Genomic DNA, 27,838 nt, shown 5'->3' on the forward strand with positions numbered 1-27,838 from the left:
TACACACTCATACAGTATTTTCTGTATAGGCATATATACACACACTGAGAAGTAATTTAGAGTTAAAACAAATAAATTTTTCAAAACTACTCAATGTATTCAGTGTTACTGACTAATAAATTTAACAAATTCATTAACAATGTATGTTATATTCCATGTATAACAGCACTTTGAAAAAACATTTTCCAATCCTTTTGAACTTAAAACCAAGCTTAGAACAACGAATGATGAAATTTCAAACAAAAGCTAATTTTGTTTAATGAACTAACCATGGAGGTATTGTGAAAGTATTGTGCAACCAAATGCTTAGCTAATTATTGTGAGATCAAATAACTGTTGCCATAGTTACTGCACAGTGTTTTCCATAACAATTTTTATCTCTTCAATAAATCTTTGTGACGCAACAAATATAAAAAGTTTACTGTAACGCAACTATAGTGTTTTGGATGGCATTTAGTTATGACTGACCTGTCATTCTGATTACATTCCCATATTTGACAAAGGACAATAAAAAACTGGTATCTGCTTTGCGTAACAGGAATAACTGTGCTTAAAGCTTCTTTGCTATAGTATAGTAACTCAAGTAGTTAAAGTTAGCATGGTTCTTTCCAGTGTGTATCAGTAAACTGCGACAGACATATTTGTGTTGCTTTGTTTCTCCTCAGAATAAAAGCTTTTTTTTAAAACAAACACAATTTTTTCTTCCCTCCCCCCACCCCATTCTCCCTGCCACTATTTGTACTACAGGTATGCTTCTGTGTTCTGCAGCACATCAAAGAATACAGTGAGCTACTAAGCAATTGAAAACAAACAAACAAAAATCTGGATTCTGAATTGTTAAATTAAAAATAAAGGTCAATATTAAAAGGATGGAATATTATCATATAATATAAAATAGAGCATTCCCTACTCATCAAAGCTGGTAGGTTTAGTACTCCTTGAAATTGGAATCCGATACATATCTAGGTCATAGTGTCAACAAGCAGCTTTTACAAGAATTGTTTTGAAGAGCAGGTTCCAAATGTCGCAATCTCCCTGATGCTATATGGTGCACATAACTTTTATTTATACAGTTAGATAGAGTGAATGTAGATAAGGGTTTTTTATAGGTTGGATCTAGTCTTTAAATGAATCTAAATTTGGAAGGGCTTAGGATCGCCCATGTAGCATGGTTTCAGAGTAGCAGCTATGTTAGTCTGTATTCGCAAAAAGAAAAGGAGTACTAGTGGCACCTTAGAGACTAACCAATTTATTTGAGCAAAAGCTTTCGTGAGTTACAACTCACTCATCAGATGCATCCGATGAAGTGAGCTGTAGCTCACGAAAGCTTATACTCAAATAAATTAGTCTCTAAGGTGCCACTAGTACTCCTTTTCTTTTCATGGAGCATGGCCAATTTGAGATTGTGCTGACCCATGAATTCTCTCTCAATACAATCTCTAAGATTTGAGTTTTTGCTTCCAAGCCATTCTCATTCTGGTAATGAGCTAACCTACGACGCAACTGCATGAAGCCAGTGGTGGCTTGGTGGATGACTATAACAGACTCTTCTTTGCCTTGCCATTCTTGGCCTTCACAGACTTAACCTGGTGAAATGTTCTTAGAGAGCACTGCAGTTTACAGATGAACTCCAGGAAATGAAGATATAGCGATGGAGATTGGAGCACAGAACACTAGAGCTCCCCATTGGAGTTCCTCAAACTTCAATATTTGGGTTTGGCTTTATTACAGAGCAAAACCTAAAAACCGGAATGGTACTTTGCCTCTGTGACAAATCAGTTGGATGCTAGCTGTGTGGAGAAAGGAAAATGAAAATCTGTACAAGCCTTTCTGTGCTCCAGCAATATCCGGTAATTTCACATAAATCCTATCAACTCTCACAGGGCTCAGCAGAATGTCCTACAAACTGCCCCATGGGTCTGGATATGCTCAGAAGGAGATTACCTATCAACTGCATTGTGAGCAAGATTGGGGGCTTTATGAACCCAAGAAAGTTTAACTATCAACACTGTACCTTACGCTGAGTTAAATAAACAAATGATTATGTAGGTTTTTTCAAGGAGTTCAATTCAGGAAGACTCTCTGGTGCGCTTTTTTATTGTTAACTTAGCTAACATGAGGTAATTCAATGCCACTCCTTTTAGCAGTGCATCTTTTGTACAGAAGATCCATCCAGAAGATCTCACTGGGTATGGGTAAATTCTCTTCCCAGACCTCAGCATGAGAAGCTCGGGTGGGAGCAGGGAGGGTTAGGTTGGATCACCATTGCGCTCCAATGATTCGTTGTTGCTGGAATGGGCCCTGGGGATAGTCAGCAACAAGGATAGTTTAGAGCAGACTCAGAGGATCTGGGCTGTGCAGAATTGAGCCTAGGATTGGAGATTTACAAATAACTTCCTTTTCCTACCCTGACACACCCCTTCTCAGCTGCTACCAGTGCTTATTCACCACAATGAAGAATCTGAACCTATTTTCAATATTCTCTATAGTTAAATAAGAATGGCAACAGATAGTATTTATTAAACTAAAGCATTCAATCATATGCCTAATAAGAGAGGGAGAGAACTGAAACGTCATAGACTGGAGAAATAATAGCTTTTAAGATGAGATTGGAAAACAAATGAAGAGTGATGAGGAAGTCTGCTCTACACAATAGAGGCTACAGAACAGAAGGTTCTTGTATCATTATAATCAGGCTTGGGTGTTGATTTCTGGACCAAAGTTAATGATTAATTGGTATGGTGTCTCTCATTCTCATTTTCCCAAACCAATGCACCATTTCATTCTTAAGTTAGGTAAGTCCAAAATGCACAGGTCAGACAAGTGGTTAGCATGTTCCCATATTAGAATAGCTGTCTGGAAGTGATATGCCTACAGTATAAATTGTCACCTATTGAAAACTCTTCTTCAGAAAGAAGATAAAACTCCAGCTGCATTCCAAGGGTAAACATTAAAGTTGAGAGATGAATTGGTTAGTTGAACTCAGCCAACCCTGGATCCAGGAACTTTTACAATTTTCCAAAACTATCTATAGGACAAATTCTACAGTCCTCTCTCAGAACAAATAAGTGTTTTGCCTCAGTAAGGGCTGCCGGATTAGGATCTACATGAATAGAATCATAGAATATCAGGGTTGGAAGGGACCTCAGGAGGTCATCTAGTCCAACCCCCTGCTCAAAGCAGGACCAATCCCCAATTTTTGCCCCGATCCCTAAATGGCCCCCTCAAGGATTGAACTCACAACCTTGGGTTTAGCAGGCCAATGTTCAAACCACTGAGCTATACCATTTAATATTTAATACAAATCTATAAATAAGGTAGAGCATACTCACACTGTCATCATCTTCATAGACACACACTCCCCATGCTGCATATTATGGAAAAAAGAGGATTTCCTGGGAAAATGTCACCTACCTCTGCAAGCTCTAAGCTTTCATTAAAAGAAAAAAAGGAAAGGAAAATAAATAGATAACATTGGCATGCAGGCTGAGGGGGCTGCCTGACTTTACTCATGTTCTCAGTCAGTCGTGAATCCTGTTGGATTCTTAATCTGGGCTCAGATACTCAGGCAACTGCCCTGGTCAAGAGCACTTGTTATCATCTGCTCTCAAACACAAGGTTGTGCCCTTTTTTATCAGATGTGGACCTAGCCACTGTAATCCATCCATAGCTCCCTTGAGGATAGATTGCAACATGCTTAGTGGATCTCACAGAAATTTCAACTGGTGCCGAATGTGTCTGCCCATTTATTAAGGGCTGCTTGAAGCTGGAAACACATTTTTACCTGTGATCTGCACTGAGTGTTATTGTTGTGTGGGGTTTTTTTCCAGGTGCACTTTAAGGAATAACTTTATGAAGCCCTAAATGAGTTACCCACAGAGACAGACTCTCTTTTTCTGTGATACTGCAGTAGTGGAGAATAGCTGATAAACTGAACAGACCCTGATTTAATTGGGACAGTCTAGATGCAGGGGTGAACTCAGGCATTGAGATTCTGTGGGAAACATATGTCATTATAAGCAGCGAGACAGATAGCCTTGGACAACAGACAGACAGGCTGTTTTAGGGGTAGAGAGGAGGGATGAGTAGGAGATTGGAAACTTGAGTTTAGTTTTAGTTGGCTTGGGAGAGTTCTAGCTTTAGGACAGCGGTCCTAATTGTTATTCTGAAGTTTTTATAAAATCATAACGTTTATGTAAGTGCCCATCACACTGGCTAGGTATGAAACAAATACATATGTGTACACACACACACACACACACACACACACACACACACACAGTGCTCTTGATTCTCCTCTCACTTGCACCATTTTTATAAGAGTGTGACTTCAGTGCAGTTGCTATCAATTTATACCAGTGTAAGCGAGAGAAGAATCAGGCCCTGTGTCTGTTATATTAATAGAAAATATTCTTCATACCATTACATAAAACTAATTTGCAAAAGCCTTTCTGAAAAGCTTTTATACTACTTTACTTATTTCTTCACCTGATTAGCTTTTAACCAAATATAGATGTTTTTCCTGACCTATTTTCAAAGCTAACTAATCCCTAAATCCTCCAGTTATGCAATCTTGAAGGATTAAGCATTTGTCATGAGAAAGTCTTCAGTTGTTTAGACTGAATAAAATTCAGTGGTTTAAACACAGTTCATTGATTAAATTACATTAATAAAATGCTAACTCTTGTCACAAGGAGACTGCCAAAGTAACTCAGTTGGATGTATGTGATATAAGCTTTTGCCCATAGCTAAGACCACAAAATATTTGCATGTGATTTGTTTTGGAGACGAAGGCGGCTTTTTATATTTAATATATTTGTTAAATGTCTCCAAAAGTATTATTACAATTATAGTTATATTTCAGTAGAACCTAGAAGCAAACCAGACTGGGGCTCCATTGTGATAGGTGTTTTACAAGCACAGAAAATGAGTAGAGCCCTGCAAATCTGTGGATATCCGCTTTTTGCCTGCAGTAGATGAGTCAAACAACTAGGGTGGGCTGGTTTTGGGGTGTTCGCAAAGACAGGGTAACATAAATAATACAATGTATATAATTCTTAGTCACTCAGGAGCAGTAAGCACAACTCGCTATCTGCCTAGACATTATTAGATTGTAGTGCTCTGTAGACATTACGGCAGAGTTTTGAGGAGAGACATGGAGGACAATAAGGTGGTAGTTTTATGGACTTTGTTTTGCAGCTTTTCCTATGCCTGAGAAGTGCCATGGCAGAAAGCAGGAAGGCACTTGTCAGGCAATCGAGAATGGCAACATTGTTGGAAGGAAGGAAGATGAAAAGAGGAGCCAAAGGAGGGACTTAAAAAGGACTAGAAGACTTATGGTAGAATTATGTTAACACAACTAACATATTCCTTTTACAGGAATAGGAAATAGGAAAATAAAACCCCATGCTCCGGAGCATAAGCCGCTCACTAAATGAGGATGGTAGGAAGAAACTTTTCCTATGAGCAGGTTATTCTGTAATTGTCCATGCTGAAGTTCTTGTACCTTCCTCAGGTACATTTGGTTGTGGCCTCGGCCAGAGACTGATACTAGACTTGGTTAGCGAGTAAATGCAAAATTTGCTGGTTCTTAGAATGCTTCATTGGAGGTTTGAATTTTTAAATTTAGAAAAAGTTATTTTAAACAGACATCAAAGAAAATGCACTGAAGCAGTGCTGTCAGAAAAAGCACTCATGGTAGACACTGTATAAAGGAATCTTAACTATCAGTGTTAGATTGTATTAAGGGCATGAAGGCATGTGTTCCACTGGAATATAATACCTATTAATTCCGAGTCCACCCAGAGACATTTAGGAATGGGAAATATGGGAGCTCAGCTATGGTATAATTTCCTTTTAAAATGTTATGTTTGTAGTTGTTTATAAGGTTTTAATTTGATTAATATGTCTATCTAATACTTTTAAAATACACTGTACAGGTTACAATGTGCATATCTGTATATATGTCCACCCCTCTATCTATCTATATATAATAGTACAACTTTATATGATCCCAGCTTCATGCCAAGTTCCGCAGCTGGGCTGGTGACGATAGACGGGCTGTGGGGGTATAACAATTTCTAGCTGCCTTACATGAGCCCAGCTGACCTTCCAGAAGTGCGCTGTGGCCCCTTGTTATTGTTCTCTTTCTATTCTAATACCTACACTGGGATCCATTTAATGCTTCCAGCTTAGTTTGTGTAATGGGAGGTGAACTAAAAAAGCTGGTCGCTGGATCTCAGACTGTTTTGAAAGTGTGTCTTTATGCATTGGCTGATAGTGTGTAGGACAAGGGAGAAGGGTTCCAAAGGACTCATTAAATAAACACTTAGAAAAGGTAATAAAAACAGTAGAACATTTTTTTATAAGTTTTCTCTACTTTTGTTCTTGATTTAATACCATAAACTATTTTCCTATTGGGAGTATATCTAATATAAAATCCCTTTCCCCATCATTGTTTATTTTTAATGGCTTTTCGATCAAATTAAATTCAATGTGCATGTGTCATGCCCTGACAGCCATTACCTGTGCTATGTTGTGCATAGATAGGCTACCAATGGGCATCTTGGGTGGCAAAAAGCATTCTACACTAGTGCACTCCCTGCTGTCTCTTAAAGTTGCTCTAGGCCATTTTCTATTCCCTCTCTGTGCGGGACTGATCCCTGCAATTGATTTTCCAGGTAGACCTGGGCAAAGTTTTTCTACTCAAACCCTTTTTTCTTCTCCTTTTTTCTGCGGGGGTGGGGGGGCAAAAAAATGCAGATTTAGTGTCACTGTAATCCAATCTAACACTGAAGGTTAAGATTCCTTTATACAGTGTCTACCATGAGTGCTTTTTCTGACAGTACAGCTCCAGTGAATTTTCTTTGATGTTTGTTTAAAATAACTTTTTCTGAATTTAAAAATTCAAACCTCCAATGAAGCATTCTAAGAACCAACAAATTTTGCGTTTACTCGCTAACCTATACCCACAACACTGCAATGTTTCTAGTAACAGGGCAAGGAAGCTCTCAGTAAACCTTTTTGAAGTAAATCTCAATTCTAAGCCCACACATCCTGAACAACTATTGATGGTCACAACTGGCCCGGAAGGGAAATACGATTTTATCCTCGGATGTTCAGTCACTGAGTTGGAAGATGTTCACTTCAAAAAGAATGAGCCATTTGCTTCTCCAACCCAGCTGTCATGCTTTACAGGCATCTGGGTTGATTTAAGCCTTCACTTTCACTTGAAACCAAGTTTTCATGCTATTTTGGGATAATTATTTACATTGAGGACAGTCTAGCTGGCATCATAGAAGGATTTAGACTGCTTCCCTTTGTTGTGGACATAACAGTGGTGATGCATAGCACCATTTCCCTCTGAAACTGAGCGTTCCTCTCAGCTAGGAACCTCACTACACAGCTCTGGGTGCCTCTGGAGACGTCAGCTGATCCTTTCCAAACGGAGTGTGTTCCTATGAGTAGAGTTGGGTAAAACAATGTCTAAACAAGCCTAACCGCTTATGGAACATAGCAATTGGAATAATTCTACTATTCAGTAGGGGTGAAATATACCTCCGTGCAGAGGGCCTGCACAAGGATCTACGTGTGACAGATCTGGCAATTTTCTGCAAAATCCTTGAAAGAACATAATGTATTATTAAGTTTATGTATTCCTGTATGTAACCTCTCTAGGAGGGTGATGTAACAGATATTGCAAACCACACAATATCTTTAAGGGTTCATTGTTTTAAATGAATGGTTTATATATGATTGTGTTCTACTCCACAGAGGAGAGCTACCATAGTCCTCTGGTGGGTGGTGATTAAGGCCAGATCTACACTATAAATTTACATCGCTATAACTATGTCACTCAGGGCTGTGAAACATCCACACCCTTGAATGATGCAGTTATACTGACCTAATCGCAAGTGTAAAACAGCGCTTCTCCCATTGACATAGCTACTGCCTCTCGCGCAGGTGGATTGACTATGCTGACGGGAGAAGTTCTCTGTTGGTGTAGTAGCATCTTCACGGAAGAGCTACAGAGGCACAGCTGCACCAGCGCAGCATTTTAACTATAGACCTGCCCTACGGCAAATCAGCCAGGCTGTGACCCCTCCCCTGCAAGAGGTATCACCTCCTGCGGAGGCTCATTTATACTGGCTCAAACTAGAGTCTCCAGAGATCAATGGACAAAGAAAGTACTTTTGGATAAATAGCCTTAGCTTAAACTGACTCAGGGCTTGCTTTCTGATACAGCAAATGGACGGAACCTTCTGTTCAAGGGGGGCCCAATCCTTGCAGAAGGGTTGGAAGGGTTGACCTACTAGGACTCCATAAGACTGATGGCTGACAGCTGGTAAACTTTTTAGCAGGCATGCAGCAACTTTTATTTGTTTGTATATATTTTCTCTGTACTGCTTTTAGCTTAAGAATAAATATGATTGCTTAGAAGGAGCTGTGTGGTAACTTATCACTGCAGGCAGTACACTGGTTATAGCCCGCAAAGAGAAAACACAGCACAGGCACTGGCCTGTTTAGGCAGTCTGGCTTGCTGGAGATATTGCAATGTAATCCAGGGAGCTGTGTACCCTTAAACCCTGGTCTGGGGAGCTGGGTATCCTTAAAACCCTGGTCTGGGGGGAGAAAGACACAGGTTGTCGCCCAAGAGATGTGACAGCTAACAGCTGGGAGCCTAAAGTGGGTGCCCTAGGTTGACCACAGAGAGGGAATACAGGTGCAGTTACCCTAAAACTGTGACACTATGCACCACTTAATCCCGGTGTTAAATGCCTTATATGGCACCTAATTTCTATAATAGGTACCTGCACTGGGGCTTGTTCCACCCGATGTGAATTTAAATTCTTTGTAATTTGAACTCTAGTGCTATGTTTTGTATGAGTCTGGACATTATAGTATTAATTTATAATACTAATCACTAGTGCAAGGGTCTCAAAACACTACTGGTTTAAATATAAATGACTGAGAACAAAGCAGAAGGAACTACAGTAATTCAGTGTGCCTTTTTGTTAGGTAAGTGCCTGTTTTTTTAAAACAGTGTAACCTGAATGATGTTCCCCCCCAAAGATATGTATCATTACTTTAAATCTAAGACACTACTTTCCTGGAACTGTCTGGAAAAGTGTGTATAATCAAAACTGCAGTCTTTTACCATAATTCCCAGAACAAAAAATAAGCTCCATTAGCTTTAACAGAGATTTTTGTAGTTATTACAACGAAGAGTTAATTTAAATAAAAACTGGGCGTCAGTGTATTTTCCCAACAGTATTAAACATCCAGAATTCATCTCACTGCCTGTGACAAGCCAAATGTCATGAATATTTTTGTTATAGTGAAAAGGAGAGAGAAAACATACCAAAATAGAGAGTATCAACTAAAATGACGATATTTTACATTACAAACACCTGTATATTCTTTCCATTTATATTTAGGTCACCCCTGGTTCCATTACATTGTAAAGTAAATATCAAATATCAAATCACAAGTTTGGATGGTCCACTCTCTGGGCCCAGACAGACATCTCTGAGGGCTGTATTACTCAGTCACTGGATCACTCTTCTAATGTTTAATGAGGAACGTTCCCACACTCATATCCACAACCGTCAACAGACTGGCTCACAATCACACCTTCTCTATGCATCATCCACACAGCTCAATATGGCATACAGATGGTCTGAGAATGATGATGCAGAGAATGACGATGAACAGGCGGAAAAATCCAGAATGTCTTAAATAACTGTGTTTCTTGCTTTGGCATTTTCATGCTCTTTTGGGATAATCAGTTATACTGAGGACAGTCTAGCTGGTAGCGTAGAAGAATTCAGAATGCTTCCCTCTGATGTGGGCATAGCAGTGGTGACCCATAGCACCACTTCCCTCTGCAACTAAGCTTTTCTCTCAACTAGGGACCAAACTACAGCTCTGCATGCCTCTGGAGACGTCAGCTTGTACAGAATGCAGCAACCCCCTTTCCAAATGGAGTGTGTTCCTATAAGCAGAGTTGGGTAAAAAATTTTGGCCAAAACATTTTTTTTATTGCAAAATACAAATTCAGGTCAACTGAAACATTTGGAGAAGTAGACTTTAGCAAATTGTTTCAGTTGAATGGAAAAAAGATTTTTTTTCCAGGTGGTTAGGACATCACCTAGAGGGGAGTGTGTGTGGGGGCACAGCATGCTGGTTCCAGACCCTGCTTTGATGATTTTAAAATAATAATAACGACTGTCACTTGAATTCAAGTAGGACTCCGACTGGAAATCAGTTTCCACATGTAGGGCTCAGGAAACGTGCCAGGGCACGCTGGTGTCTATGTTCCCTCCTACTGTTTGCCGAGGTGGTGCAACAATTTTCTGTTGCACGTTCTGCTTCCTTCGTAGAAAAGTGCCAAGCTCGCTTGTCATAGGCCGTATCCTCCCAGGTCATTAAGACCAGCCCGCACACCATATGTGCTGCTTCATGCAATCCTTGTAGCGGAGTTTGGGACAGCCAATCTTCCTATTGCCTTTTTAAAATTCACTGTACAGAATTATCTTAGGCAGTCGATTGTTATCCATACGTAGGAGGTGGCTGACCCAGGTCATTTGCCTCGGCTCCAGCATGGCTTCCAGGCTTAGTACGGCTGTCTGTCATAGGACTTCATTGTTTGTGATTATGTCAGACCATTTGATTCCCCTTATGCTGCTTAGGTGGCATTGTTGCAGGCAATTAAGTTTTTGGATATGGCGACGATAAAGGGGGAAGTCTCTAATGAGTGTAGAAGACAAGGGAGCACAATGGCTCTGTAAATTTGGCTTTTTGTGGACACTTTGACGCCGAGCCCTGTCCAAAGTCTCCATGAATATTTAATTATTTATACGAAGTGGACCAGTTTTAACAACAGAGATGGAGAGAGACTCACCACAGAATAACTTAGAGCCCAGTGGCTAAGGTGCTCTCCTGAAATGGGGGAGACCTAGGTTCAAATCTGTGCTTCAGAACACAGATTTAATCCTGGGTCTCCCAAATCCTAGGGGAGTGCCCTAACCACTAAGCCATTGGGTATAAAAGCAGTACTGGCAGGACCACCACCATTTTGTTACTTTCGCCCTTCATCACTTTCACTTTTATTAAAAACAGTTAAAAATGACAAACAAAATTTTTCCAAATTTTTCAATTCATTCAAGATTCTGAAAATATTCAGTTTCAGTTTGACTCAAACAGAATTTTTTTGCCAATTTTTCAGAATTGCCACAGTACTGAAAAATCAGTTATTCACACAGCTCTAACTATGAACACAATGGACCCAATCTAATACCCACTGAATTCAGAGGAAAGACTCCTGTGGTCCTCAGTAGACATTGGATAAATCTTAGTCTTAGCCACGTAATAACTGATCAGTTATGGATGCAATAACAATCATCTTTAAAGCCCTAAGTTGCTGGGACCAAAAAAACATCTCTCTTCTGATATTCCACTGGGACGTCTCTTTTATTAGTGCCTTGAACTAATCTTTACAGGGTCAGTGACAGAATATTCTCAGTTGCAGATCCCCATCTTTTTCCCCAGGATTGTTTGCTACTGTTATAATATGGTAGCTTTAAATTAATTTTTTCAGACAGGCTGTTCTGAGCAGTACCTAGCTGTTTTTGCACACATACAGGTAAGCAGAATGCTTCATGCAGTGCTTCCCAAATTACTGAAATCCCTGACCAGGAAATAAGTTACTGTACAGTAGGCAGTGTGACTAGGATATGATTTGTAACGGACAGAAAGTATCTAGCAATTAGATATCTCTTTGAAGGAATATTACCATTTTCTTTTTTAATTTGTATTTATTTCTTAAAACTAATTATTTTTTAAAAAATAGTATTGATGTGACATGATAAATTGTTCTCTGCTTAAATTAAAACTAGAAATCCTGACACATAACCTGGGCAATGTATAAATTTGTTCTAACATTGTGCCAGAAAGATGCTATATAAAATTTAAAATTAAGAAAGAATATCGTTTTCATTTTAAAAATGTCTACATCCAAGATGTTACCAAAGTTTACTTTCCTGTATTGCCACTGTAAACACATATCATCAGTAGATCAGTATCTACTAAGATAAATAAAAGATAGAAAACCTATTTCTACATAAGATAAATTTCTCATGTTTCATGAAGGGAGTTAGCTAAAAAAGACAAACAAAATAAATGGATACAAATAACAGCCTTTAAACATACATTGCTAACACTGTTCCCAAGGTGAGTTCTAGTCTAATCAAGAGGTTGCCAGATTTTTTTAAATAAACTGACAATATGTTAACATTACGGCTTACACTCCTGAAGCAATATTAATATTTTTAGGTATCCTGACATGCTTGTAACAAAAGTTTTAATCATCTAAAGGTTCCCAGACACACCAAACCAAAGACAAGAATTTTGTTATCTAAAACTAAGGCATTACACTAGAGACATATCCAATTTTAAGTTTAAAAAGCAATCTTCTCCCTTCTTCACTAAAAGGTCACTGTACTGCAATATGACATATTAAGCAATTGTGAAATGAAGCCTTTCAGAACCTGGTTGCAACTTCGGAATGTGACCATTGTTGTGCAATGGAGTTTGTCACCATCATATGAAAAAGCCATTGGGAAATAAATCTCTTGTTTACCTGCTAGCCACTGATAAAAATCAACTGATTCACATTCAAATCACTGTAGTAGATTTCTAAACTAAAGAACTATGCTTGAACTGATGACATATCATTAATTTTCCTTAAAATATTCTCTTTAAGCAATTTCATAATAACCCTTAAACATCCTACATCAATCACATTTTCTATTTTTGACCTTTGTTCATGATCACAAAGAATCTTAACATATTTACAGGTTCTTTGTTTCTTAAGAGTTGTCTATTTTCTGCTTATTTTCCACCTGAAAGTACAGTAATGATGCTGTTTTGAATATCAGATGTAATGTTAATTATATTCATGTATCACACAGAGGCTTAACTTGAAATCAGCAAGAAGCAACAGAAACAAATTAATGTATATAAGCACAGGAAAGAGCACATTGTCTCAAACACTGAAAAATGTAATTAGAACAAACATTCAGTCCCTGGAATCCTGAGAAATGAGCTACGGACTTACCCTGTTATTCTGTGAGTGACATTACAACACTATAGCCAAGATTTTCAACAATGGGAACCAAGATTTAGGGTCCTAAGTCCATATTTAGGTACTAAAAATAAGCGTCCACTCAATAGTCATCAATAACAATTCTTTAAAAGCCAGGCCTTGTATTTAGGAACCTCTCCATGGCACTAGTGCCTAAGGCCTGGCCTACTCTATGAATTTACAGCGGTATACCTACATTTCTCAGAGGTAGAAAAAATCCACACCCGAAAGACAAAGTTTACCTACCTAACTCCAGGTGTAGATAGCGCTCGGTCGACAGATGAATTCTTCCATTGACCTAGCTACTGCCTCTTGGGGAGGTGGATTACTACGCTGATGGGAGAATACCTCCTGTCAGTGTAGGCAGTGTCTACACTGAAGCCCTACAGCAGCGCAGCTGTGCCGCAGCAGCATTTTAAGTGTAGATAAGCCCAAACTATAGGATGAAAATCTCCACCCTTGAAAGAGCTCTTCCATTTGAAATCTCTTTTTTTCATCCTTTTTAACTTCCTCAATATCAGCAGGTAGAGAATCAGCTACCTATACTTGAGAGCACACATTTTTCAAAATAGCAGCATTCTCACAGCTCATTTGCCAAAAACACCCAAGCTTTCTATCTAGTAGCTTAAAATGTGTACTCAATAGCACATTTTTTCCAATACTCTTGTGATCAAGTTATATGAAAGCTGCAAATCTCTTCCTCTCAAAGGGGAAGGACTTCACAATATGGAAGGTCTTTTCCATCTCTAATTTTTATGACCAGTCTTTGGTCTCTGAGAAATATCTGTCCCAGATGGATTTCGCTGCCAAGTCTTTCCTTACAAAGAGGCCTCTAACTAAAAATATAAAAGGGTTAGAGGGTACCAGCATACAAGAAGGAGGGCAACCTGGTACAGTAAGAGGGTGGCTTAGCTCCTGAACAGAAAAAGGAAACTGGCAACCACCCAGGAACCAGCAATTTAGACATGTTCTCTCCTTATTTTCAGTGTCTCAAGGTAGGGAAAGTGATCAACATTCATTCCAACAATTTACAGCTACTGGATGCTGTAAATCTTTGCTCATGTAAGCAGTACGACTGACTTCAAGCAAACCCTAATGAACATGGACTACTTGTGTGATTAAAGGCTTGCAGGTTCAAGTCTTTAATCAGCAAGGAGGTACCACAAGTCCACCAATGTGCCACAACCCTGACTTTATTGGTTCTTATTTTGCAAAACATTGGTCTGATTTATACTACTACTTCGAACACTGTATATGTGGCTTTCCTGCTTTGCCTTATGTGTTTGTCTTTCCTTCACAAGTTGATACTATAAAAAAAGACAACCACATCTGGATTCAAGACTGGTCAAGTAAACGAAGGGACTGATTTTACAATGTTTTGATTGGGAAAGGTTTCCATTTGTAATGCTAAAATATACATGTACCTGTGAGTGCTGGTTTATGTTCAACAACGTATTCCTTAAGTATTTATGGAAAAGCTTTGTCACTGGTTCACATTTAGTGCCAGACTGCGTAGCTTGTGTTTAGCTGCCGAGGGACAGAGAGGTGAACACAAAGCTTTTTGTGCCTCTGAACAAGGGGCGTACACCAGAGTCCCTGCTCATCCTGTGATCTGGTGTGCTGACTCCCTGATCCTGTTCCCACTCCTTACTGTGTGTGGAAGCAATTCACTCCAACTGAATGTATCACGTGTATGGAGAGACCATTTTTCAGGAAGGCTCAATCCTTCTGGGGATCCTCTCAGAGCTGCAAGGCTTTGCACTGCCTCCTCCATATAGTTGTGTCTTAAAAGCCACAATCTCATTCTTAATATGAATTAGCACATTTCTGTATTCTGCATGAGTCTGGAGTTGTAGCTGAGGTACAGTATATATACGTTAACTTTGAAAAGGTTGTTAAAGGGCATGCAACTTGAGTAACTACCAAAACTTCAGTGGTCACCATTTTGCCATTGATTAGTTAACATTTGCAGAAGAAACAGTGCCCACTCCACACTACTTGAGACAGCACAATTGTTTCTTATTTTAGAGATAGGGAAATACTGTGGACTGCTGTAGCTAATCATGGCCTTGGCAACAGGCTTTGTACGGATTTCAGTAAATCCACTGGACCACCATTTGTAAAGTTATACTACAAGGTAAGGATAATGAAGTCCTGGAATATGTTAACAAGGCAGGTTGTGGAATCATCATTATTGGAGATTACTAAGAACAACTTGGACAAACACCTGTCAGAGGTCATCTAGGTACACTTGGTCCTGCCTCATTTTAGAGGGATGAAGTCTCGAGGTCCCGCCCTATATTTCTCTGATTCTCTGATAAGTTTTAAGCAAGTTTACTGAGACTTTCCAGCACTGTTATGTGAGGCCAGTATTTATAACGTAGTATTTTTATGCTAAATCTATTGCATAACAACAAATTTTTATCAAGACACTGGTTATGATGTCACTGTTAAGCTTTAAAGGCCTTTTCTATCTCCGTCTTCTGATTCGTTATGAGAGATTTCTAAGGTAAATACTTTCAACAGAAATCATGGTCAGTGCAGTTAGGGCGATGCAGTATCTGTTTAGACACTGGGATACCTACATCAGCTGTTGGCTGAAAGCTGGGCAGCTAAAGCAAAGTTGCCACCGGCTCCACGCTCCAAAGCGTCCTGAGTCTGCCCACCTCCCTGCTCCCTACTCAGGGAGTCGAGAAGCCTGGGCAGCTGCCCCCATTCCCAAGGGAAATAAGGAGGCAAGAAGCCAGGGCAGCTGCCCTCGCTCCCAACTGGGAGGAGGGAGCTGAAAGCCCAGAGGGGAGCTGGGCTCCCAGCAGGGAGCTGCATGGAGCTGAGAGCCCTGGCTCTCATCCCCCAACATTGCCCCTTTCAGTGGGTGGAAGCGCTCCTGGTGATGACACACACCACTGACAGGAGGAGGATATGTGAACATCAATCACTGTGGTGGCTGTAAGTCCACCTAACATAGGTGGATTAAGTCTGTAGTGTAGACATGCCCTTACTTTTGTATCCTGATAGGACTTTATTTCTATTTTAACATGGTTTCTGGTGTCTACTTTAAAAAGTTGCAAAGGATTATGTGTCAATGACAAAAAGTGATTTTTCCATGAGGGAATTCCCACCCACCAAAAAAAAAAAAAAAAGTAATGATTTTAAAAACTTGCTTAGTGAAAATTATTCATTAGTTCGACATTTTATTATCCATTTCCATGAGAAATGCCCTTTAAAGCACCTAAATCTGGTGTAACTGAGAGCAGAATTTGGCCCTTCCAGTATATTTCAGGATATCGTGTCATCGTTGCCTCAGCAAAGTTTTTTTTTGCTTTCAGCCAGCAATCACCACCCCATCCATCTGACTGACATCAGCTGATCGTTTGTAGGCTTTCCCACAGTTAGCGAGCAAGCTATTCACTTTCCTGCTGTCAGATACCAACTGTCCCACTTAGGGTGTGCCTATGAAATACAGAGGCCAATAGGAATACTGTTGACGGTTTTGTCAGCCTCTTAGAGTTGACAAACTTCCCATTATAAAACCTTTGCCAGCAAAAGAAAAGAGGTTTTTAAGCGACACAGCTACTCAGTCTCAAAACAAAATATTCTCAAAAAAAAAAAAAGCATAGTTTGGACAGTACCTTCAACAGAGGTTAAAATGTTGAAAGTATATGTTACACATAACCTGGGCAAAGTGATATTAACTTTTAACATACATGCAATCATTTTGTTCTTGTAGCTAAAGGATAATTCTCAGAATCCAACTTTTCGAGAATCGCCAAGAAAAATACTCTTTTGTTTCCCCATCTTCTGATTCATTTGACTTTGAAAGGAAAACAAACACATTTCTGTGTTTAATATTGTTGCACAAGAGAATTCAAAAGAATGAAATGTGTTCAGAGTTCCTAGAAAAAAAATGTAGCAATACAGGCTGCCAACTTGTTCAATGTCAAGCTCTAGGCAATATAGCAGGGCTCGCAGTAAATGACTCATAGTGAGTCACGCTTAAGCTATTTTTGCTTTTAAAGTACTGCCAGGCACTGTGTTAATATTCAACCCAGAGTAAATTTAGCAACGCAACAAAACAAGTGTTTCCATGGTTGCTCCTTCACAATGTTTATGGTATATATGCAGCCATTAGGCACAAGAATTAAGCCAAATAAATGATATGGAAAAGCTCCTCTTTCATTTACAACTGAAGTTTGAAACACTGGGTGTCATGACTCCCTCAGCTACTAGTTTTTCCATCTCTAGCAAAAATGTAAAGCCAGCATACCACTAACAGTACTTTTTACAGCACCATGAAAATACTGTTAGTATTGTATAACTACTACTTTCCTCTAGATTGTTGCTTTTCCTACCTGTTATAATCAGACCTGCCTAGCTTACTGTCACATCAATGATTCTGCACCAAAAAGCAAGTGAAATCAATAAAAAAATATTCAGACCCAGACAACTGTATTATGTATTTGCCTACAATAATACCATCTTCTATGGCATAAGGTTTCCCTAAGGAGGAGCTACCAGAGAGAAAGCTGAAGAGAAGATTAGGAGGCAGGCTGGTCATCTGAAAAGGAAAAGCAGCTGTAGAAGGACCAGGAAGGATGCTGATTCAGAGTGGGGAGCAGGTGGGTAAAATGAGGGAAGTGGTAAAGGGAGTGCACAGGGTCTGGAAAATGTCTTCATAAACCACGGCCCAGATACTACACTTATGAAGGTGAGTAACTTCAGTAGGACTACTCACATGCATGACATTACTCAGTCAGTGTTTGCAGGATCTGAGCCCAGCTGTATTGGACTTATATAGAATCATAGAATCTCAGGGTTCAAAGGGACCTTAGGAGATCATCTAGTCCAACCCCCTGCTCAAAGCAGGACCAATCCCCAATTTTTGCCCCAGATCCCTAAATGGCCCCCTCAAGGATTGAACTCACAATCCGGGGGTTAGCAGGCCAATGCTCAAACCACTGAGCTATCCTACATGATATGTTCTATCCCCATCATAGAACATATCACGCTAAAAGCTTGTTGCGGGCGGGGGAAGGTTTTATCTGAGTTGCAGGGATAAGCAAGAACTGTAGCGATGGGCGCTACAGAAAACCGTAAGGTAGGCGGATAGTTTACTTTGCCTACCGTAATAATGGAGTTGCTGAACAATTACCTAGATTGTGTCTTGAAAAACATTCTTGTTTTGCCTTTTAATACAGTTCTTTATTCATTAGACTTCAGCTATAGCAATTATTATTTGATGGGTTGAGTCTGATAAAACAATCAGGCTGGCATTGGTCTTCCCTCAGTGAAAAGCCTCTCTTTCTGTTCCTGAAGCCTGACACGCATATGGTATGCTGGCACACGGGGAATTCTTTTCCTAGTTTTTTGTTTGATTTAAATCAGTCAAAAAATTCACTTTGTACCAGAACTTGGCATATAGGGTGTGATCACAAGCCAATGAAGTCAATGGAAAGACTCCCATTGTCTTCAGTGTGTTTTGGATTAGGTCCATAAAGCTTCAGATTGTGCGTTTGGGGAAGGAGAAACATATTTAATCATATATTAAGAGAAAAGAAGTAACCAAATTATAGCAAAGAAAAATAACTTCACTGATCTTAGATGCATTTCACCCTTGATAAAATATTAAGTTGGAAAGAACGCATTCTTTACTATAATTTACTCATTTCTGACACTTTCAAGAGGGAAATGAAACCACTGAAATATTAAAATCTGTGTTAAATGGCCAATGCAAATGCAGGGTAACTATTTCTCATAAGGAATTAAAGGATGTTTATTAAGCTTACTGTGTGTTCTAAATATAGTGGGCCAGATCTTTACCTGGTGTAAATCAGTGACATTCTGGTGACTTCAGTGGAACTACACCAATTTACACTAGCTGAGCATTGGGCCCAATGTGCATTGGCTGAACAGCTTGGAATTGTTCTGAAAGATACACTGTGGTCTATAAGGAAGATAATATGTTTAATGTACTGTAAATATATAAAAATTTTCCTTTCAGTAAACTCAGTTTCTGTGAAATTGCCACAGGGAGTCCTGCTGACTAATGCTAATAGATCATCGTTTGGTCTGCTTGGCCTTAGGCCTGGGCTACACTAGGGCGGGGGTTCGAACCAAGATATTTGCGTAGCTGAGGTATCTTACTTTGACTTACCTGGCCGTCCTCATGGCGATGAGTCGACCGCGGAGGCTCCCCCGTCAACTCCGCTTACTCCTCCTGCCAAGGTGGAGTACAGGCAGCAGTTCGGGGATCGATTTATTGCATCTAGACGAGTCGCGATAAATCGATCCCCAATAAATCGATCACTACCCGCCAACCCGCTCAGCACAAATGCTTGGCTGCAATGGAGCTCCTGCATCTTCTTCACACTCCCTTGCCATATTGGGGGCATAGAGCCCAAAACATAAAGGTGTCAAAGTGATCACACAGCCGTAAGAGGGATAAAAAGAAAGCCAAGACCCCGTTGGGAAGAGAGGCATCTTTCCAAGCAGCCAAATAAAATACAGTTCATTAACCTTACAGCTGCATGGATGTTTTCTTGATTTTCCACCATCATCATCAATTTCTTTAGTCCTTTATTTGAACTGCTAAGAAATGCACATCTAAACTGAATAAAACAACACTGAGGTACTGTGTCCCTATTCTTCTCTGGTCCATTCTCTCCTTACAATTTGTCACCCGTGTACATTTCATCGTGTCTAAAATTTAGACAGTAAGCTCTTTAGGTAGGAAATGCATCGTTCTAAATTTGCTGTGAAGCCTCTACCACACTTCTGAGTGCTACAAAATAATTAATACTAAACTGGTTATTTCTTTCTATCAGTCACTCACTTCTCTTCTTCTCTCATTTTCTCTCCCTTCTGCTATTTTCTCTTTTTTTTACCTCCATGCATCTCAACCTCTCTCTGCCTCTGCTGTCATCAAGGCCCCCATTTCTCCTTCTCTCTGCCTTTGAGAATGGAATACAAAATTATACTGATTAGGCAGAAAGGGCCAAAATATTTTCTTCAACCACTTAGAATTTAATCAAAAAGAAAATGTTTAATTTTCCAGAAAAAGAGTAAAAAAACCCAAACACCTCAAGAGTGAACAGAAAATCTTTTTGATGTAGTTTGTCATGCTTTTGAGGACCAGAAATCACATGTTCCTTGTGCTTTATGTGAAACATGATATTACCCAAATGGTCAGTCTTTGCAATCTCCTAAAGTTTTCAGAAATTTAGATGTAAACTGCAGTGATCATTGATATGTATATTACTTATCTGAAATTTATAAGACATGATGTGATTTTTTGTAATTCTGTGAATTGTTTACATGGATTACTGTGTCATCAAGAAATATGGGAACAGACTGAAACGATGAGCAAAAATATTATTTAATGCTGTGATGGCCACCAGCAGTTACCTAACTTCTAAAGAAAAGCTAAGGCCAACAGAGAACAGAAAAGCTTCCAAGCAATTCATAAATAAGACATTTTTACTGTACACTGAAGGCTGAACCATTTATTCTCAGTATAAAACACCTACTCACTCAAATGCTTTTTTTCCTCTTCATATGTATTCAGTGCCAGTCTGACAACCTTGAGACTGAAGTTTTCTGTTAATCCACCAAGTATGTAGCGTATGAGTAAACTCACTGCTGCTTGTTTTCCTGAGATATCCTGCCAATGTACTTCAGCTGTGACCTGGAAGGACCACCTCAGAGGGTGTCAGGAGAGTTCAGAGTCCATAGTTCATTCTGTCTTTGGCCTTTCAGCTGAGATTGCCAACTATGATGGTAATTTTGTGATTCAGGCATCTATCTTAGATACCTCCATGGCCCTCGTTAGTGTAGTATCTGAGCATCTCATAATCTTTAATGTGTTTACCCTAACAACAACAACCCTGTGAGGTAAGAAGTACTATTATCCCCATTTTACAGATGGGGAACTGAGGCACTGAAAGACTAAATGACTTACCCAAAGTCATACAGGAGGTCTGTGGCAGAGCAAGCAATTGAACTTGGGTGTCTCAGGTCCCAGACTAGCTCTCTAACCACTAGACCATTCTTTTTCTCTTTGATATATTATGATGACCTGCCACTAGGAATTTTACTGAGACCAAAACCTCAGGTCATGTTCAGCACAGACTGTCATAGCAATATCCATTCTAAGCCCTTTTTTAATCACTTATAACTTTCACCTTTTGAGCTGAAACTTCCCATAATTGGTCTCCATGTAATTAATTAAAATTATACTTTCCCCATTATAATTATAAGAATAAAAGTATTTTTTTAAAAAGACTGCAACCTTCTTTTTGAACTGCTTTAATGCCAAGATGGCTGAGACTAAAGAGAAGAGAAATAAGCACAGATCTGGACGTTAAGAACTGCCAAAATGCAATCCCAGGTCTGCCAGTGAGTTGTATGGCTTTGGGCAACTAGCTTCACCCATGTGCCTCAAGTCTCTCATCGGCTAAATTGAGATAATAATAGTTATCTACCTACCCCCCTAGAGTGTTGTGAGGATTATTCAGATGATACTTATCAATCTGCAGTATATTGTGTTAGTGCTTGTTTCCTTATCATATCAGAGGCAAATCCATTTACTTCCTGTTTTATTAATCTAAAGGGAGTTCCTTACATAGCATTTTTTTTACTATCCAAAATTGAATTTAAAAGAAAAAATTCTAAATTACAAATCCTGCTAAATGCATGATTTGGAAATAAAAACATCAGACAACTTGATTCCTTGGCATCCTTATTTGAACGGCTACAATTAAAACTGTATCTTTTGAAAATACCTCCTTGTTTATATTGGCCATGAATCTATCTTAGCAAAATGTCAACTCTGCTATCAACTCTTTCCTTCCAAAGCTTCCGAAGCAGATTTCTGCCTGTGGAGAGGGCAGGGAGGTTCATTACAAATGCTATGTTGCTACATTCCAAACTATATCCCATTGCTTATTTTGCTCGGAGAAAAGAATGCCAAAACCAATAGCGCATCTAAAAATGATGTGTTACCCTACCAGCAACATTTTATCTCTCCCATCCTTCCAAATGCACTCCTTAAATTGGCTGGCAGACCCCAGCACTGGCAGCAGTATTTTGTCATTCACTTCAGTCTTAATGTTTTCTACAAAATGAATACGGAAGTTTTGCTTTTGTTCTGTGCGTGCGTGAAATGTAGCGGCTAGAATTCTAAAGTGCATGCTACCAGCTTCTATAAACACCTATGAAACTTGGCATCTTTTGAACATTAAATGGGATACTAAATAAGCTTAGAACGATAAAAGTTAATAACATGAGTAACATAGGTCACAGAGGTACAGATTGTACCTCCTGATTATCCCTTCTAGGAACGATCAGCATTAAATTAACACTCTCAATTAAATAAGGTCTTCATTGTTATCTTCCTTAAAGGCAGGTAAAATCTCATATGGCATTCCAGAGGGTGCCTTTGATATACACTGGCATCAAATGAAAAGGCTACTTTAGTGCAATATTATACAGTAGTTGAGATTTTAACAACATACAAGAGACACAAAATGCAAAGTTATGATTCCAAAGTAACCATGACTTAGTCCCCTTGGGGTCAATCCTGCAAGGGGCTGAGCTCTCATCACAAGCAAGCAAAACATTCAAGCACATGCGTAATCCCATTTATTTCAAGGTGTCTACTCATGTGCTTAAAGTTAAGCATGTGCTTAAGTATTTCACTGAATCAGGGACAGATCACTCACTCAGCACTTTGAAGAATCGAGACGGGTATACATTATAGTGGGAGTCATATCTATAGTTAAGGCTGTAGAGCAGTTTTCTTACTAACCCCATTTGCAGTCATTTAGAACCTCCTGAAATTTCCACACTTTATTACATTTTCCACAATTCATCTGTGTCCAAAAGTGATTTCTTTTAAACATTTGAACACTGACAACTCAGCCATTTTTGAGAGGGGGAAATGGTAAAAAATGTAATTTTGCCATAATAAAAGAAATAATTGTATTTTCTTTTTAAACTGCTCGACAACCTAAGCAGCTAAGAGTAGAAAGATGAAATAGTCTTCAGTGATGGAAGTGCTTAGCAGTGCTCCAGTTATAATTGGTTTGGATTTAACTTCAGGTGCATTTTTCAAAAGTGCCTAAGTGACCTAGGACACTAAGTCATGATTGTGTGACTTAAGAATCTAAGGGACCTGAGGAAGAGCTCTGTGTAGCTCAAAAGTTTGTTCCTTAAACCAACAGAAGGTGGTACATATCTACCTTTGTCTCTCTTAAGAATCTAAGTCAATTTTGAAAAAGGGACTTAGGCATCTTTGAAAATCACTTGTCATGCATGCACAGTATATTTTGCAGCATTCTTCACTAAGCTTTTGCAACGTGCAGCTAAGGAATGCATCACTGTGCACCTGGTCATGCATGCCTAACTTAGCTGCACAGTGCTGAACAAGGGGTTGAGGGAGAGAACCTGCAGTCTGAAAGATATGCAGTAAGGAATCCTGCTTTGAGGCACCCTATCACCTCTGCTGCTGTGGAGGGTTTATTGCACTTTACCCATCTGACAAGCTCCAAAGATTCACAGGAAAGGGTCTCTTTCTTGCAGAATTTTCTGAAGTGCATGGTACCTCATGGTCCAGTGGTGCCTAGCCAAATAGTTCTGGAGTTTTTGAAAACCCAACAGAAATTATCTCCTTTTTATACTTTTCTTGCTTTCTTCTTTCTTTCTTTTTTATAATCCAGGAAATTCCATACCAAAAGCTTTATTGAAAGTGTTGATCAAGTTGCATGGCTAAGCAATCAGCAGTGAAGCTGCAGTTCAGGATCCATGTACAACCTTAACACTACCCTTTTGCAAATGCAAAGTCATTTGTAGTCATTTATATTACAAGTACATGTTAAAGAATACTTACACATTGTACTACAGATTCAATATCAGATCATACCTTAGAACGAGAGAGAATTCACCAGATCTTCTAATTTGTTGCTAAATTAACCATAAGAACATAAGAGCATAAGAATGGCCATACTGGGTCAGACCAAAGGTCCATCTAGCCCAGTATCTTGTCTTCCGACAGTGGCCAATCCCAGGTACCCAAGAGGGAATGAACAGACAGGTAATCATCAAGTGATCCATTCCCTGTTGCTCATTCCCAGCTTCTGGCAAACAGAGGCTAGGGACACCATCCCTGCCCATCCTGGCTAATAGCCATTGATGGACCTATCCTCAATGAATTTATCTAGTTCTTTTTTGATCCCTGTTATAGTCTTGGCCTTCACAACATCCATCCAGCAAAGAGTTCCACAGGTTGAATGTGCGTTGTGTGAAGAAATACCTCTCTCCATTCTGAAAACTGACTATTTATTCCTACCCTTTGTTTCCAATCTTTTAGCTACCTTAGAGGACCTTCCCTCTTATCCCATGACAGCTTACTTTGCTTAAGAGCCTTTGGTGAGGGACCTTGGCAAAGGCTTTCTGAAAATCTAAGTACACTATATCCACTGGATCCCCCATGTTCACATGCTTGTTGACCCCCTCAAATAATTCTAACAACAATACTTAGTATGTCCACGGTGCTCAATAGGCCTCATCTAACGCCCTATTGAAACCAATGGGAGTGTTGCCCCTTACCTCAGTGATTTTTGAATTAGGCCCCAAATCAGCAACAGAGCTGGGATTATAACTCAGAACTTCTTGACTCCCATCCCTGTGCTCATTCCTTCTCTAGACACACTGGCTTAGGTCCCAGTGCACAGGTACTGCACTTAGGTAGATTCTGACACTATTCTATAGGTCCAATCTTACATTTTAGAATACTATTAATATTTACTGATTATAGTCCAGTTGTGCCCAGAGGTTCCTATCAGGATCAAGACCTGATTGTGCTAGGTACTGTACAAACACATAGGCAAACACAGTCTCTGCCCCAAAGAGTTTACATTCTTAGCCTCTGAGCCTACAAAAATCTAGACATGTGCCTAACTTTAAGCACATGAGTAGTCTCAATGAGTTCAACTCATGTGCTTGCAGATTCAGGGGTTTTTTTGGGGGGGGGCGGGGGTTAAGACAAGTGACATGTGAGGGTAACAAACAATAGGAGAGAAAGAGGGTGAAGGACAAGAGTATCAGCAATAAGATCGCATGGCTACACGATTAGCTAATGCACAGTTTGATGGTTCCAAATCATTATTCCATTAAATTATAGAAATTCTATATATAAATTGAATATGAACAATCCCTGCTGGCTCTCTACCTAACCATTATCATTTGGCAATGTCCTGTAGGCTCTATGGCAAAAGTGGTTCTTAAGGAAACACAGAAGCAAGAAGGAATATTAGCTTTACAGTCCACTTCAGGGAGGGTGTTCATGAACAAGAGATGGCATGGATATGTGCATGCTATGGACAGGTGCACAAGGCAGCAGAGTTGTGGTTGCTTTGTGGAGTATAACTTGCATTTCCCATCTCTGATACACTTATATTCTCAGCCATAAAGAGGCATTTAGTTTTCCTTTTGATAACACAGAGAGAGAGCGAACGAGCAAGAGAGAGGTTCCAGTGTGTTTACTTTAATGTAGGATCATTAGAGTGTACTCAAGTTTGCCTGTAAAGTTCATCTAATGTTTTTCCGTTCAACCTTTCGGATTATTCTAAACATTGTGATAGGCTCAAACGTGATGGAACACCGGATCAAAACCAACATGTGTGCGACTGCTCCCAAACTGCCACAACTGATCAATAGTCCACGTACAGAGCACACTGGTCCATCCAACATCAACATCTGCTGGCACCCTCTTAATTTGTCTTCAGTGAACAACCAAAACAAAAATCCTAATGGCTATTAAGAGAAACATCAACTGGGTTTCAGGCAACAGCAACAATAAAATATTCCCCTCCTATAAAAAAAAAAACCAGCCATTCCTATTATGCTTGATTAATTTGGGTGATGTTTAATAGTTCTACTGGTTAATACTTGGTCACTTGGCCATAGATAAAATATATTTAGGCAGGCAATCTACAGCCAATTACAGGGTGGGAAACAAATCCAGTTTCTATTATCAAGCTCTTTGTGATTCAGAAACTAACACCTGGAAATCTGGAATTACAACGTAATGGCGGGGCAGAAATAATTTGATGATTATGCAGGAACTGAAGGTTACACTGGTTGTGGTCTGCGTCTTGCTATATTCAGTCCCAAGAGCACAGATAGGCTGATAGACCAATGATGGTTCTGAAGCCCAATATCTTGTAAATCATAAGGATGGGAAACAAACGTCACACACCACTGGAGAACTTGGGGTCTCAATTTTCAAATAATGCACAGCATTCATCTCTACTCCAGACAAGTCTTGAGCGATCAGACCTACAATTCAATATCATCATCCTCTCACTCCATAAGTCTTTCTAGGGGACCGATCCAAAGCCCATAGAAGTCAATAGGAGAGTCCTTCCACTGAGTTCAATGGGCTTTGGATCAGCGACCAGGATTGCAAGTTGAAAAACACTGCTTTATGAAAGCCCCCAGCGTCTCAGCTTTCAATTGTGTAAATCATTAATCTATGATTCCCGCAATACTTGAGCTATCAGTTTATGTTGAAATCCAAGTATGTGTGTGTTGTGGGAGAACGACACAGGGACAGGGGTCAAGGGATGGAAAGCGAAACAATATGATTCTAAAGTGTAATGATGGGACAGGGTGAGAATGATACATATGATTTTAGGACCCATGAATTTTCCCAGCATGGCTGCTCAGAATGATTTTTTAATAGCTATTACAGTCACTGTGCAATAAAAAAAACCAAACACAATTTTGTTGTCTTGTATAAACATTAGAACTGCTAACTTCCTCACTTCTCTGACAGCTCGAGCGCAATAATTTACAATTTTACCACTTGGTCAATCAACATGAATTAAGCCAGACAGATTTTAATAAGCTACACAGTGCGTGTGTAGAAGCAGTAAACCTGAGAACACACACAGTAAGCATTTTCCAGCAATATAGTTCTACGATTAAAGCAAAGGTCTCTTTAGGGTTGCAACATATCCTAAGTTGTGAAATAGGGGCAATTTGTTAAAACAACAAATGAAAACAGCTTACCTAGGATCTCCTTTTTGGAGATCTTACCAATTCAGAGAAAAGAGTATTTTTAAAAGAAAAACCCACCTTCAAACAGAAAAAAGGGATGTGAAAGAAGCTTTGCATTGCATATGTATGCAAATAAGACAAGCACTATGACAGATTAAATAAAATAATAAGGTTGTTACTTACTGGGCTGTTCACTTAACTATGTGAATGATAAATTTAAATAAGTCCTGTATGAGGAATGCATATAAATATCTGAGTTCTGTTTGGCTGGTTTGTATTTTAAAACATTCTATTAATAAACCAACATATTATAAGTATATAGAACCACACTGTATTTCCAGGAAACCATTATTTTAAAAAATGAAGACTTACACTGTTTTCTCATTCTTTTAAGCTGTTCCATAAAATGTATATATTTTTCATTTCTTTGCAAATCTGAGTCATCGTTTTTGCTTTCCAATGCAGTGAATTTTTTTTTTACTAAATCTTTTAGATCTGGTATATTTTCTGGTTTGTCTTGTTTTATCTGAAAAGAAAAATAAATGCAACTTTGTTACTCTCTATAATATAATCCCCCAACCCAAAGCAGAGAGTGCAATAATATGAATCTAACGAGATTTTCTCCAGTCTCCCACT

At 39.3% G+C, this 27,838-nt stretch overlaps 1 protein-coding gene across 1 annotated transcript in view; it reads right to left on the reverse strand.

Annotated features, from left to right (window-relative positions):
* Positions 1–27,838, reverse strand: part of NSMCE2 (NSE2 SUMO ligase component of SMC5/6 complex) — a 185,863-nt gene that overhangs the window by 60,349 nt on the left and 97,676 nt on the right. The window contains exon 4 of the mRNA XM_077809804.1: positions 27,575–27,728. Coding sequence (XP_077665930.1) covers positions 27,575–27,728 — 154 coding nt within the window. The remainder of the gene's footprint in view (positions 1–27,574; positions 27,729–27,838) is intronic.

Source organism: Eretmochelys imbricata, chromosome 2 (genome assembly GCF_965152235.1).
Source record: "Eretmochelys imbricata isolate rEreImb1 chromosome 2, rEreImb1.hap1, whole genome shotgun sequence".
NCBI lineage: Eukaryota > Metazoa > Chordata > Testudines > Cheloniidae > Eretmochelys > Eretmochelys imbricata.